General features: G+C 38.3%; 1 protein-coding gene and 1 long non-coding RNA gene across 2 annotated transcripts in view; both read right to left on the reverse strand.

Moving 5' to 3' along the window:
* scaf8 (SR-related CTD-associated factor 8) overlaps positions 1-14,241 on the reverse strand; it is a 64,407-nt gene that overhangs the window by 6,588 nt on the left and 43,578 nt on the right. Inside the window, exons 3-15 of the mRNA XM_082143405.1 lie at positions 12,761-12,805; positions 11,904-12,065; positions 11,656-11,812; positions 3,873-4,003; positions 3,622-3,798; positions 3,431-3,510; positions 3,191-3,317; positions 2,323-2,454; positions 2,009-2,118; positions 1,721-1,914; positions 785-885; positions 325-438; positions 75-231 (exon numbers count right to left, since the gene is read on the reverse strand). Of these exons, the coding sequence (XP_081999531.1) occupies positions 75-231; positions 325-438; positions 785-885; positions 1,721-1,914; positions 2,009-2,118; positions 2,323-2,454; positions 3,191-3,317; positions 3,431-3,510; positions 3,622-3,798; positions 3,873-4,003; positions 11,656-11,812; positions 11,904-12,065; positions 12,761-12,805 (1,687 nt within the window). The remainder of the gene's footprint in view (positions 1-74; positions 232-324; positions 439-784; positions 886-1,720; positions 1,915-2,008; positions 2,119-2,322; positions 2,455-3,190; positions 3,318-3,430; positions 3,511-3,621; positions 3,799-3,872; positions 4,004-11,655; positions 11,813-11,903; positions 12,066-12,760; positions 12,806-14,241) is intronic.
* Positions 5,014-7,036, reverse strand: LOC309479527. Its single transcript, XR_014199270.1, has 2 exons — positions 6,469-7,036; positions 5,014-6,076 (listed from the first exon to the last, which is right to left on the reverse strand). It is a non-coding gene; the product is annotated as an uncharacterized lncRNA (long non-coding RNA).

Here is a 14,241-nt window from a genome sequence, read left to right on the forward strand (position 1 = left end):
TGAGTAGAAGTTACATATATACAAGTTGCATAAATCTAAAATGTTCAGCTCCTAAACAAGGAAATTCTTCTTACCATTGTTGACAGTCTCCTGGTCAATCATGCCTCCCTCTGCAAAGTCATCCAGGTCATCCAGTTTGACCTTCTCCCAAGGAATATAAGTGACCCCAAGGTCCACATCCCAGAACTGCTTATACTCCTGTTTCACCCCTTTGTTGAGCGCCCAAGCGATCTGGAAGCAATGCAACATGTTTAAGACATATTCCCATAAGAAATTATAGAACATTACAAAAATTATAAGTCAGCGAACATTCTTCACACATACTTTAATGACCTTTGAACCAATTTTGTAGGAGCCTGTGCTCAGTTTCTGAAGGGCACGGTATGCATCTTGACGATGGACCATACAGATATAAGCACAGCCTCTGGGAGGAATCATCTGGGAGAAAATAAAAATAAAGTATTAATAACGATGCCACAAAACATCAATTTCTGGTTCCCCAAAGAACCTTTCAATGAACAGTTCTTAATATGGTTTTCTTTTTTTGTGTAACAGAAATGTTGGTTAAAATGGCTGTTAAAGGCTGTTCATGGAGCCACAGATGCCAATAAAATAACCTTTATTTTCAAAAGCGTACTTCAAGTTTAGGGTATTTCTAATTACACTTCAGCAAAAAATATTTATAGACCCAAAAAATGCCTCTTGGCTAGATGGCACAACTCTAAATAAAATTTGAACTAATCTAAGATGCTCTCAAGTGCTCAGTTTTAGAAACTCAACTCACATTGATAGATTCAATCTGGCCAAACTCTTCGAAAAGGTTAGTAAGATCTTGTTGGGTGGCCTTCTTGTCCACTTGGCCAACCCAAAGAGTAGTGCTGCAAACTGAAAGAGGGAAATTAACATGAGTTACAGGTGTGATTTTATGGTAGAAGACATTTGCAAGAAATCTGTAACTCTGTTTAGTGAATGAATTGAGTGTTCTAGCAGGTGTATGGCTATCTAATATTTGTGGATTAATAAATGTAAACTTTTCAGTGCCAAAACATCACTGGCCTGAAAGTGTAAGTAACAGTTCTGTCAACTGGCCTGACAGAACAACTTATACCATGTAAATCTTCATCATTTTTGGGTGAACCATCTCTTTAAGCTTTCTCTCACAGACCAAAGCAGTAGTCGGTAAACACAGAGGTTTGTGAATTTCCTCTGATATGAACATGATTTTATACAAAGCATCCTTAAACTTAATTATGTGTTATGGACGAGACGGTTACAAGAATAGTTCACCCAAAAATGTAAATTCTGTCGTCATTTACTCATCCTCAAGTAGTTCCAAACCTGTATGAATTTCTTTATTTTGCAAAACACAAAAGAAGATATTTTGAAGAATATGGGTAAACAAACAGTTGATTTCCAAAAGTATGGAAAAGAATTACTATAGAAGTCCATGGGGCCCATCAACTGTTTGGTTACCGACATTCTTCAAAATATCTTCTTTTGTGTTCAGCAGAAGAATGAAATTCATACAGGTTTGGAACAACTTGAGGTTGAGTAAATGACAGAATTTTCATACAAGTTAATGCTTACCATTAACAAGTTAGTTTGTAAAGAAAGTTTCAACTTATTTGCATGAAACTTGACAGACTAAACCTCTAACCCTAACCCTAAAAAACGACCCTTATAAATTCAGAAAGCATAAGGTGTACCTCTGTAAACTTACCACTGAGAACCCTTGAGCGAATAGGAGGAAGCCCTTTTTTCTGCCGTTCCTTTTCTCTTTCCCGCGCTCGTCGCTCACTAGAATAAGAACGGGAGGACTTCCTCTTTCGGTCCCTCGACCGAGACCGTGATCGCTTCCTGTGTTTGCGCTTCCGAGACCCTGAACGAGATCTTGACCTCCTTCTCTTAGGTGACCTGGGAATAAAGAGGTTTTCACGAGAGAGCTCTTTACCTGTGACTGAAAAATGGAAATGAGGCAAGAGCTATTTAACAACAATGCTACACCAACCTGGACCGAGATCTTGAGCGTGTCCTTGAACGCGTGCTGCTGGTTTTCTTCTCCTCAGCCTCAAAGAGCTCCTCATCTATAGTATCCTGTCCCTCATCAAGATCCATGTCCTGCAAAATACACACATGAAAATGGTGTTCCAACTATCTGGTTTGTTACCTCTCTTCCATCATTAATTAATCAGTAAGCGTGACAAACATCCAACAGAAGAGGCTATTTCTAAGTCATCTAGTGAGACATCACCTTTAAACTACTGTCAATACATGACTAACATTGACTTTTCCTCCCAACTACAGTTTGATATCTGATCTTGCCTGTTGTTGGTTATCAATGGAGTCATCCATTTTTGCTTCTTGTTCTGGGAGCTGTGGTGGGGCACTGCTTTGGCCAGGAGGGGCAGAACTTTCAGGACCAAAGATGGCATCCTGGGCCTCCATGGACATGGACTGTCAAAAGTAAAGTGCATTAAGTATCAAGGTAAGAGAAACTGAGTTAAAGTAGCTGCGTTTCCATTACCCTTCAAATTGCGCAAATTAAAATCGTGAATTGAAAATACGCCCAATGGAAACACTTAAATTTAGCAAAAACTCCCATTTATCACAAAAATGTTTTTACGCTCGCATGAGGTGGGTTTTCAGGCAGTTTGAAAAAGGAATATTTTGCAAAACTGCAATAGAAACCATTTTTGCGCATTTACAGGTCACCTGACGTAGATGGCGTGGTATGTTTGGACAGAAGAAGAGACTGAGATCTTTATTAAATTCATAAAAGACAAAAGAATTACAGGAATACTGGATTTTAAACCTCAAAGAAATGCCACAATCAAGAGCTTAAAGCAGATAGGAGGGAGAAACACCTAATATGTGCCACTCGCAAGTATAAGGGGCTTTCCTTACCATATATGCTTGGATAACACGCCTATGTCTCCTTCGATTAACAATAATGGCACCTGCGGTGGCTGGGATATATATAAACCTACCAACATCCGACGCCATGATTTTTGGAATGACTTATCGGAAAAAATGATGGTTTAGTCGCATAATGGAAATGCTGTCATTTCGCAGTAGTGTATCGACATAAAAAAAAAAATAAAAAAAAACATCGCAACATTTTTGCGCAAATCTGTAATGGAAACGCACCTAGTAATAACACATTGTCAAGAAAGAATCATGTTTTAAGTACCTTCTGTTGATGCTGCTGGTGCTGGTGCTCCATTAGCTGTTTCTGAAACTGCTCAAGGTTTTGCTGCTGAAGATGCTCGGCCAGCTGATGAAATATCGAGTTATTGATGGAATCTGACACCACAGGTCTGAGAGAGACAGTGAGAACACGACTTAAAATAAATAAACAAAACAGGGAACAGCTTTTTCTTGAAAATGGAATACAAAAAAATGATAATAATAAAAAATAAAAAAAACATACAACTGAGATGACGTAGCATCTTTCTTAGTGTCCTCGCTGTGTTCCGACTCGTTCCCGAAATCAAACTGACCCAACAGCTTCTACAACACCACAGAATGGACAATAAGAAAAAGACAGTTCAACTTCACAATTAATAGTGTAATGCAAGGATTACACCTTTTCAGCCAGTAGTGCTCCTTAAAGTCCCTGACCTTGTTAAAGGAGGATACTCTCTGCTCCAGCGGGTTGAGTGTGTTTGCTGCTGCGGCTGCGGTGAGCTGTGCGGTGAGGGCCTGGAGCTGAACTACCAAACCTGCATCCAGCGCCTGTAGCAGAGAGGGCTGAGGCTTCTGCTGCTGCATCTGCAGGCTCTGAACCAGCTGCTGCAACTACACACACACACACGTGTCAGAAATACAGCTTTGCAGAGAATACAGTGTTGTCAGTGGAAGAGAAATCTGACCTGCTGGCCCTGAGGACTCTGTAGGATCTGGGCAACCGCTGCCACTGTGTCCGTGTTGGAGATCTGAGACGCCCAGTCGGGGAGACTATGTTGCACTATGTTGGCTGGAGTGGCTGGAGTTGCAGGAGTTCCTTTACGAAGTAGGAGAAAATATACAAATTTAAGAATGCTATACATTTTTTTTTAGGAATACTTACATTTTTAGATGAGGAAGACATGGTGAACATGGAACGACAAGACAAAAACGAGAGAAAATGGATGGAACAGACTTTTAAACCAGTTGTCATGATACATTTTCGCCTCAAGGTGTCAGCATAAACTAGATGCTAACAATTCAATCCGAATTTTGAGTGATAGGGCAACCTTGTGTTATTGACATACTGAAAAGGGAGTTCTGAGTTTCTGAACGGATACGCTTAGCCTCGAAAACCACTCTGAAGCGTTATTTGAGATAGTGTAGGTTTAGTGTGCATTAAGGGCACTGAGATTTGGAGTTTTTAAGAACTGGGACAGTCTTCCTGTTGCGTGCACGCACTCTCAAGTGGCCAAGACCGCAAGTCTGGGTATTTGGACAGGCCCATTCTACTGTAGTTTTGTATTACTTGTAATTAGTTTCTTTGTTCTTATTTTATCACATACTGTTTACTTCAGTCAGCTTGAGTTTTTGATGATATTACAACCTTATTTAAAGCAAAAATAACTATAATGTGATACATATTATTATCGTGAAATAAAAGTATTCATATCACATAATATAACATTTTGGTCATATAGCCCACCCTAAAAGAGTATAATCAAGATTGCCAGAATTTTTTTGTATTTTTTGCAACCATTCTCAGACTAATTATTTAGGGTAGAAGGGTGGGTAAATTGAGTAGGGAGGGGGGCATTATACAGGGTGTCTGCAGGGTTTAGTCAGTCAAATTTAAGACCTTTTTATGACCATTTTGATTTAAATTTATGACCTACATGAATTACGAAAAATAACTTCCTTTCAAAAGTCTTTTTTTTTTATTGACTTTCATTAAAAGTACAGGGTTCGTACACATTTTTACCATTAAATTTCCATGACTTTTCCAAGACTTTTCCATGACTTAAAGGTAAATATTCATGACATAGTTTTCCATAAAACATCTGTGTATACATGTTAATTAACTCCTTGTGGGCGGGTAACGTTAGTAGCGGATGAAAAATCTAAATGTGCTTGAAGAGCTCTTTTCCAAAATGCGATAAACGCCATAAAAAAAACAAAAAAAAAACGAGATTGTTAACAGATCATTAGAAGTCCTCAAAATTTGTCAAACTAATCTTATATTCTCTCTCTCTCTCAATTTTAATTGTTTATTAATAAACAAGTATTTTCTGTGTCGACTGCAAAGACGAAGTTGACTGACTCGCGATCTTCTTAGTAGTGAACACGCCGGAGAGAAATGCACATTTCATACGGATTAGGCTACATCGTTTTATTTTGTTTTGAATTGTTCTGTTTAAAAGTAGATATTTCTGTAGATAATAGATATAGGCCTATTTCAGTTTTGTTTAGGTCTGTGAGGCGAGTAGGCTACCTTTTACGCTGAGTTTCGGTTCATGGATGATCCAGTTCACTCCGGCGCCTCTGTGTCGTGATTATCTATTTTCTGCTATTTACTTTTTATTTAGGCTATTAAGCAATTGGTTAATGAAACATTTTAAAATCAAGATACAATTAATACAAAACGAAATTCGTTTAGGAAGGCTTTGTGCTTTCTGTTTGAGGTCTCTGTGTAAGTTTTAAAGTCTTTTAGTGCCGCTCTCAGAGGACTCATTACCGTAATGGAGAACGGTCACGTAACATTGTTTTTTCCTCATAAATGTGAACACGGAAAATAAAAGACCAAATAAATTTTTTTAAAGAAAAAAATCATATATATTTTAAATGTTTAACAAAGAGGCAAAAAGTCAAACAAAAATCAGAAAATTTGTCGATATTTTTTTCTTTTTCGCACAGCATTTGGTGTAGCCTACAGTTCAAATTTAAATGTTGGCGTTCAACTTTGCGTTTTAAAAATAGCCTACTTACAACAACCCTTCATTTTCTCGTTTTTCATTTGGGGGTTAAAGGAAAAACGAGTGGACACAAAAGAACACGGACCTTTTGGACAGAAAGAATACATGAAAGCCAGGGTTCCTTATTAAATTCATAAAAGAAACAATACAGGGATAGCCTACTCTCAAAGAAATGCCACAATCAAGGGAGAAACATGAAGAAACTTAGCATATAGCCTATGTGCCGTTCGCATAAGGGTCTTTCCCTGACATTAATACTTGGATAAGACATTAATAATAATAATTTGTAGGGCGGTGGGTGAGATATAAACCTACTAACGTCCTCCGTTGCCATGATTTTTGGAATGACTGATCAAAAAAAAAAAAAAAAAGTTTTAGTCGGTTAATGGAAACGCCATCCTTTTGCAATAGTTATTTATCGATATTTAGAAGGAAAAAAAGTTTTGCTCAAATCTGTAATGGAAAGGCACATACGAAGCTATATGAAAATGCAAAGCAGCTTATTTTAATTTGAAGCACTGAGCTGATGACAGCAACACAAGAGCCACACAGGTGCCGTAGAAAAGCGCTGAATGAGTTCCCCTTCATGTCCGTTTCAGCGCTTTTCTGCGGCACTGAGGACAGCGACTAAAACTAGATGGGCCAAAAGAAATGGGTCCCCTTTCATGTCCGTTTCAGCGCTTTTAGTTAATGGAAACGCGTCATTTCGCCTCTGACGCGCGTAAATTTCTAGACACGTCAGGCGCGAATTTGACGCGCTATTCGCGTCCGGTGTGAACGCACAGTAAAACGAAAAAAGTATTGCAATTTGTTTCCCCAATTTTATTAATTAAACAAATTCAAGTACACAGATATTTTGAAAAACAAATTTCCATGACTTTTCCAAAACTTTATGAGTTTATTCATTTTCCAAAACTTTTCCAGGCCTGGAAATTGCCATTTTAAAAATCCATGACTTTTCCAGGTTTTTCATGACCGTACGAACCCTGAAAGTAACAAGTTTCATTATTTAAAGGTTCCATTTTCTTAAGAGCAACAAACTGAAGGATCCCTTTTCCTAAGTATCAATAACACAGGAAACAACACTTAACAATTAGCATGATCATATATCAGTCAATATCGATAATTATCACGATAAATGTCAAATCTTTATTTCTTTCAAGTTTAAAGGCAGATTTTTGCTCCTAACTGAAAGTTGTAGAAACCAGAGCGTTAATTGTGGTTTTAAACTACTCTTTATTGTCAGAACATATCATGCCAAACAGGTGAACATTTCACAAATCTGAGGTAGAACATTCAAACATTTGTCATTTGTCCTTAACAAAATAAATATCTTTATTGGAAAATGTATTTCTTACGTTTCTGCATGTGCTAATGGGGGATATTGTTTCAAGTCTTGAAACAGGTTTGTGTTGCCTGACTTTGATGGCACGTATCTTCATGAAATGTATGAAAAACAGTAGTAGCCTAAATACATTAAATACTGTAATTATATTCCATTAGTCCTTTAATGCATTGTCTACATTAATAATAATACAATTCAATATGTATATCCCACATTTCACGGTGCAGTTAATAATACTAGGCTAACGTTACAGTAAATCCATGATGGGAATTTGTAGACGGAAAAGCCTTCTGACTGTATCGTTGCGCACAGTGTTTCTCCTGTTTGTCAGCGCCGTTTCATCTGCCTTTAAACTGGTTTAGATCACGGAGACATTGTGTTCTTTGCTGAACTCAAGCGCTTCTCACTGGATCTCGTGACCGAGGCCGATCAGAGTAAACGCGCTGCGCTGCCGTTTGGACTTTGAGCCGAGCGGATAAATGGTCCGTGTGGCGCGCGGTTCAAATGAGTTTCGTTCCACTTTTGGCGCATAAACATTATCGAACTGTTTATATTGTTTTATCGAGAAAAAAATTATATCGCGGTAATAATATCGTTTAATGCCCAGCCATAATTTCAGTTAAATTAAGCAGTGACTCAACGACATATACAATAATAAGCTGAGGAGATTCTTGCGAGTAGGGAGTTCGCGCGGGTTTCTGTGAAAGTCCTTCCGACAAGTCTATTTGCTGCACTGCCGCATGGACCTGGAACGCTGTGATACCACCCAGATTCCTCAGACAGAACTACAACAGGCGAAACGAATGAATGCCGCCGCGCCAGCGCATTTTCGGGGGGAAAAGGCGATGGTAGAACCAATGAATGAACGAGCATATCAATTTAAGACGTGGCTAAATGTAATTTATGACCTTGTATGGAAAATCCGGACGTTTTTATGACTTTTTATGGCTTAAAATTCGTATTATTAAATTTAAGACGTTTTATGACTTTTTATGACTCCGCGGAAACCCTGATTATAAGTACCCCAAAGAGTCCCTGCATTTTGGACTCTAGAGCCCCTTTCACACAGCACTTTGAACCCGGGAAATTGCCGGCAAATTGCCAGAGCGCCTTCTGTGTGAACGCAAACTCGACCTGGGATTTATGCCGGGTTCGATGCCGGGTCGGGACCTAGTAACATTGCCGTGTTCAGTCCCGGAACGCGCGCTGTGTGAACAAAAGCCGTAATAATGCCGTGTCGTAGTGATGACGCTGAAGCGCGGGATCGTTCGCCAGCTGTGAAACGGTACGTAAAGCGCAATTTTATGATCGAATCAGAGAAAAAAATGCACAAGCGTGGTTTCTCGAGAGAGAGAGATCGCAGCTCATAAGCAAACTTAAGACGCTGCTGAGATTACAAGTCACATCGATGTCACGTGTCTTTACGGCATTTTTACGGGTTGTATGTGAACGCACTCTCTGATTCCGGAAAATCACTGGCAGTGTGAATGAACCAAAATCAAACGAACCCGGGTCAGATCCCGGGTCACTTTATCCGTGTATTTTCCGAAATCTCTGTGTGAAAGGGGCTTAGTAGTGGTCGACCGATATATCGCCAAGGCCGATATTCGGCACTTTTAAAATATCGGCATCGGCCGATACGTTTTTCTGATTGGCCGATGTGTTGGAAGCGGCCAATTTTGTTTTGACGGCGCTAAGGACTTTTATTTTGACGGGCGGCGCTGAGAACACCATTGCCTGATCACACAGCGCTCACTCACATTCTCCGTCTTCGTTAGTTTACGATCTCTGTCAGTCATATCTAATACTTTGAAAGACAGAACTGGTAAACAAAGAAAGTAAATGGTATGCGAAAAAGTAAAGTGTTGCTTTTATATTATTTGTTACAGAAAAGGCAAACAATTAGGCTAAAATACTTTCTCATTTACTGTCAACATTCAGCAAATGCGCATCTACATCATTTAAACAAATCTCTGAATATCTAATAAACATTTAATTTCACAAACCTTGCAGATTTAATGGAATCCAGCTGTGATATCTTGTGAAGTGTGCATTTGTAGCCTGCAAAAACGTGTTACTGCGAGTGACGGTCGGTCCGTGCGATGTGAGTGAACGCGAACAGAAGATCAGCTTCACAGGAGACGTGATCGAAAAACTTTAAATCCTTCATTTTAAAATATGCTGTGCTATATCCAGCTGCCCACTGTGTCATATTCATATCGTTTTCACTGTGCGCTGTAATATTAGCGTTACCTTGTCTTTATTTGAAAAAATATGATTACCAGTGCGCATAATATTACCAGATTAATGAGTGCAATGTGACCGTGTTTACTTCCTTTTTATTCACATATTCATATATTTTTAAACAATTACTTTTTTTGTGAAAAAATACTGCAATAGGGACATCCCGCGTGACGTCACGCCATTTGGAGCAGCCATCTTGACGGAATAGAAAATGCTAAACCGCTGGTGTTAATACAGCTCGTCGTGAAATATTCATCTATTTACCAACCTTTGCGGTGATGATTGAAAAATCCTTCCCCGCTGGCGTCCAAATCAAAGAGTTGCTGACCAATCCGGACTCGTGATACCGATAGCCTGCTAAGCTTTTGTATGCTTTTAATGAAGCTCCGGTGTAGCGTGATGGGAAGTGAATAAGGTAGCTGTAAATGTCACCGAACTCAATGTCAGGAAGTTTTTCTACACATTTAATGCCTGTAAAAAGAACTCGTGGTGCTTCATATCTATGATTCCTAATTATTTTATCTTCCTCTTGTATATTTCTTTTTATGATGACATGACGTGAAGAGTTAGCTGACGGCCGCTGCGCTAATAATAGATAGTGGCCAGTGACCGCGACACTGAAGTGTGTGAGAACAAATGAATAACATCAGTGCGAACCACGAAAATTTATTTATTTGGATTAAAATTTTAAATATTAAATTTTAATCATTCTGTGTCATTTTTCAATGTCTTTTCACTATTTACATGTTTATGCCCAAAATGCTATAATATTCAAAGTAGTTGACTGTCGTTCTCCTCTACCCTGTGTACATTATTGATGAAATAGCCTAACGTTAGCCTATTTAAAATCGTTACAGGCACCTCGCGAGCATTCATTCATTCAACTATTTTAAAAGACTGGAATGAACACCAGCACACACAAGCAATCTTTTTTTATAGTCAATTTAATAAAAAAATTTAACAACAGGTATGAAATGTCAGAAAGAGAAAAAAAACTTAATGGCAAGACGAGCATAGACTGCTGCAGCTTAGTGGATAAATATATTTAGCCTATTTATTATTAAGATTGCACAGTTGGAAAGAAAATATATTTATAGGAACATTTCAGCAGGCTCAAGATAATTAATACAGTATTTTAATCAATTCGCAGCCATAAAACGTGATAATCCGCATTCTCATGTATGTGCGCTTGTGCAATAGTATTCCGTCAAAATGGCTGACACGCGGCTAGGGGTCACGTGACTGGGAGATCCCTATAGGATTGCAGATTCAAGAAGTTGCCATCTAAAGTATAAGCATGTTTATTTTAAAGATTTCTTTTCTAATTTATTTAAAATTGATAAAATATTGATTAAAATAAATATAAAGTATATAACAAAAATATCGGCTTTATGTCGGCCATCGGCCACCCTGCTCTCTAAGGGCGCTTTCACACTTGGTTCGATTGCCTGTTCCGAACCCGAGTTCGATTGCTCCCCCCTCCCCCGATGGACTGTTCACATTATATTGTTTCTATCCGAACCACGGTACGCTTTCGTCATCAGGCTGCAGCTGGTGTAATGGTGTTGCTTGGTAACCGCGAATGAAAAGGTGCCCAAATGGATAGACTTGTTCAGTTGACATTTGTTCTTTTTTTTAACCTTTGGTTTTGTTTTCAACATAGACATACAGAAACACACTTGCGTCTGCCTGCCGCAAAAATTCTGAAAACATTTCAAAGACAGCGGGCTGTCCGCCGAAGACACATTATACGTCATCAATAGCGGTTCACTTCCGCGGTTTGGTTCGATTGCGTTCATATCAGCAGCGAACCGTACCCGAGTTCACATGAACCGTACCCCAGACCACCTTTTTAAGCGGACTCGAGTACGGTTCGCGGGTGCGCACCCGAGTTCGGAAGACAGCGTTCACATCATCCAAACGAACCGAACTCTGACGTTTATTCGAACCCGGGTGCGCACCAAAAGTGCTAGTGTGAAAGCGCCCTAAGATATCGGCATCGGCCATGAAAAAGCCAATATCGGTCGACCACTAGACTCTAGTCTGTGCAAACGATTTCTCTGAATGTAAAACCTGTTGCCACAACAGTGCATTGTTCCACAGAGGAGAAGATGCATTAGTGTGTAGTATGCATACTGTATAACTTACCAGGAGTAGTGCTGTTGACGGGTACAGCACTGCTGGCAGAGACGGGCGTAACACTGGGGGGAGGGAGTCCTGCTGCCATGTCCAGGAGAGGCTGGATGATGTCACTCTTAAAGACACTGTTTTTCTGCCATAGATTGAGCACACGGACAATCTTGCTCTGCAATGCAAACATTGAAACTAGTAAATAAGCCAAATAGTCTAGACAAGAGTTTTACCATTTGATTATAGTGATGCAACAAAAAACACACCTTGTCATCTGTCGGGCAGCGGTAGAGGCTTTGAAACGTGCTAATGATGTTCTTACTAAAGCGTGGAGCGAAAACATCTTTCTCTTGACCAAACTGGTGACGAGACTGCCGTACAATGGAGTCGATGACATACAGGCCAGGAACTTTGTACTCTGGCTTGCACTACACACACAAAAGTGAAAGAAGTAATAAATAATGAAAAAGGGTGCAAAGGGTCCAGGCTCAAAATACATCATTTTCATCCTTTTCACAGCCAGCGATTTCCCATGCAATATGTATTACAACCATTAGCTTTATGCACAGCAAGAGTAAACCACACCAAGCTCTGGGTTTGGAAGCTCTTTTTGTGGGTGAACTCTGTGGTTTCAGAAGCAGATTCCCTGAGCAAACAGTGCCTGTGCTTGCAGTGTTGCAAGTATGAAACTGGATGCGCAAAAGGCATTTTCACATAAGGCTGACATATACATGGATTTATAAATATCTTGTTTAATGCTAGACGTCTTTGGTGCTCTTTTGTTGGCAAGTTAATCTCTTTTGTATGATACTTTTAGTAAGACCTAGAGATATTCTGGATTCAAAACAGTACATTTCACCAAATGGTGACAAGTTTTCTGCACAAATACTACTTGAAAGTTGCACAAAGAAAATGTTTTATGTATGATTAAATAAATATATGCATTAGAGGTTTAAAGTGTTAATGCTATTAATAATCTTTATTTTCCATGTAGGACATTTCATTTTGTATTTTCACAAATATTTTAGGCACACTCGAGCTCCCTCTAAGCATTTTACAAACTCTGTAGGAACTCTGAATATCTATTCATTTATTTTACATTTGCAAGACAAAAAGAACTGACCTTTTGAACGAATTTCTCCACACTTTGGACCACATGTTTGTAGAACTGAAAGAGATCACAAAAAAAGAGACGCTTAACCTTTAATGTGAAGATTAAGAGACATATTTACATTAATTGCATGAATTAGAGATGGACATTAAATTTATATATTAACATCACTTCACATAATCAATTAAATCAAGACCTAGAGCTGGACATGGACATGTGAGAAAGGACATTAACAAACATGTTCTTCAGTATCTCTGTGACTGTCACATGTATTCAATGGAAACAAATGTTAAAACTCAGGGAAAACGTTTTAGATGCTTTTATGCAACATTTTCATATCATTAGTTCATGATAAATAAATTTTATTTTATTTTAAATGTTCTCATTTATTCTCAATGAATAGGTAATGAAAACTATTCAAATACAATTTGATAAATGCTATATAAAAGTAGTTTTTAGGTGAATTTTAGTATTTAACGCAGGACATTTCAAGTAGGGGTGAGCGATATGGCAAAAATATATCACGATTTTTTTCAGGAAAATCACGATTCACGATTTTAATCATGATTCTCTTTCATGTTGGTTTTACTATTTTGCAAGGGACTGAGCATTACAGCCAAACTAACTTCCCTACTTTAAAAACAAAGCCTTACAAGGTAACAAAATATGAAATAAAAAAAAGAATGGCAAACAATTAGGCCAAAGTGGCGCAAATAAGAATAGGCTACACAACATAATATACAAATGAAATAAACAGTGCTTTACATTTTCAGCTACAGTAGATGTATTTAACAGTAGCATTCAAGAAAGAAATTAAATGAACATATAAAAATAAAACACTACATAGACATCACTGTATAAATTATACATTGATTATTATTAAAGCTACTTTTAAAGTTGAAGAGCAGTGAGTGATTTTCTCTTTGTGTTTTGTTGTTTTATTAACATTTAAGGATTAGTTCCCCCCAAAATGAAAATTCTCATCATTTACTTTCAAGTTGCTTTAAACCTGAATAAGTTTCTTTCTTCTGTTGAAAATAAAAGTTATTTTGAAGAATGTGGGTAACCAAAAACAACAGTTGCTGGTCCGCAGTGACTTATATAGTATATTTTTTCCTATGGAGGTCGATGGGGACTAGCAACTGTTTGGATAGCCACATTCTTCAAAATATTATTTTCTTTTTTTGTTCAGCACAAGAGAGAAATTAATACAGGTTTGGAACAACATTAGAGTGAGCAAATAATGACAGAATTTAAATTTTTGGGTGAACTATCCCTTTAAGGACAAGCGGCAGCATGTTTACTATTGGGCTACTGTCTCTTTAAGACCGGCACATCTAATGCACACGCACCCTATTTTCTCTCATATGTGTGCTTTCACTTTAGACACAAGTTAACCAGCTGTGTTTATGTAAACCTTGTGTGTATTTGACAGTATTAGCGCAATAAGACTTGAAAGATAACTTAGTCCAGTAATCAGGTGCTGTTTGACG

This window comes from Leuciscus leuciscus, assembly GCF_965113295.1.
Source record: "Leuciscus leuciscus genome assembly, chromosome: 17".
Taxonomy (NCBI): domain Eukaryota; kingdom Metazoa; phylum Chordata; class Actinopteri; order Cypriniformes; family Leuciscidae; genus Leuciscus; species Leuciscus leuciscus.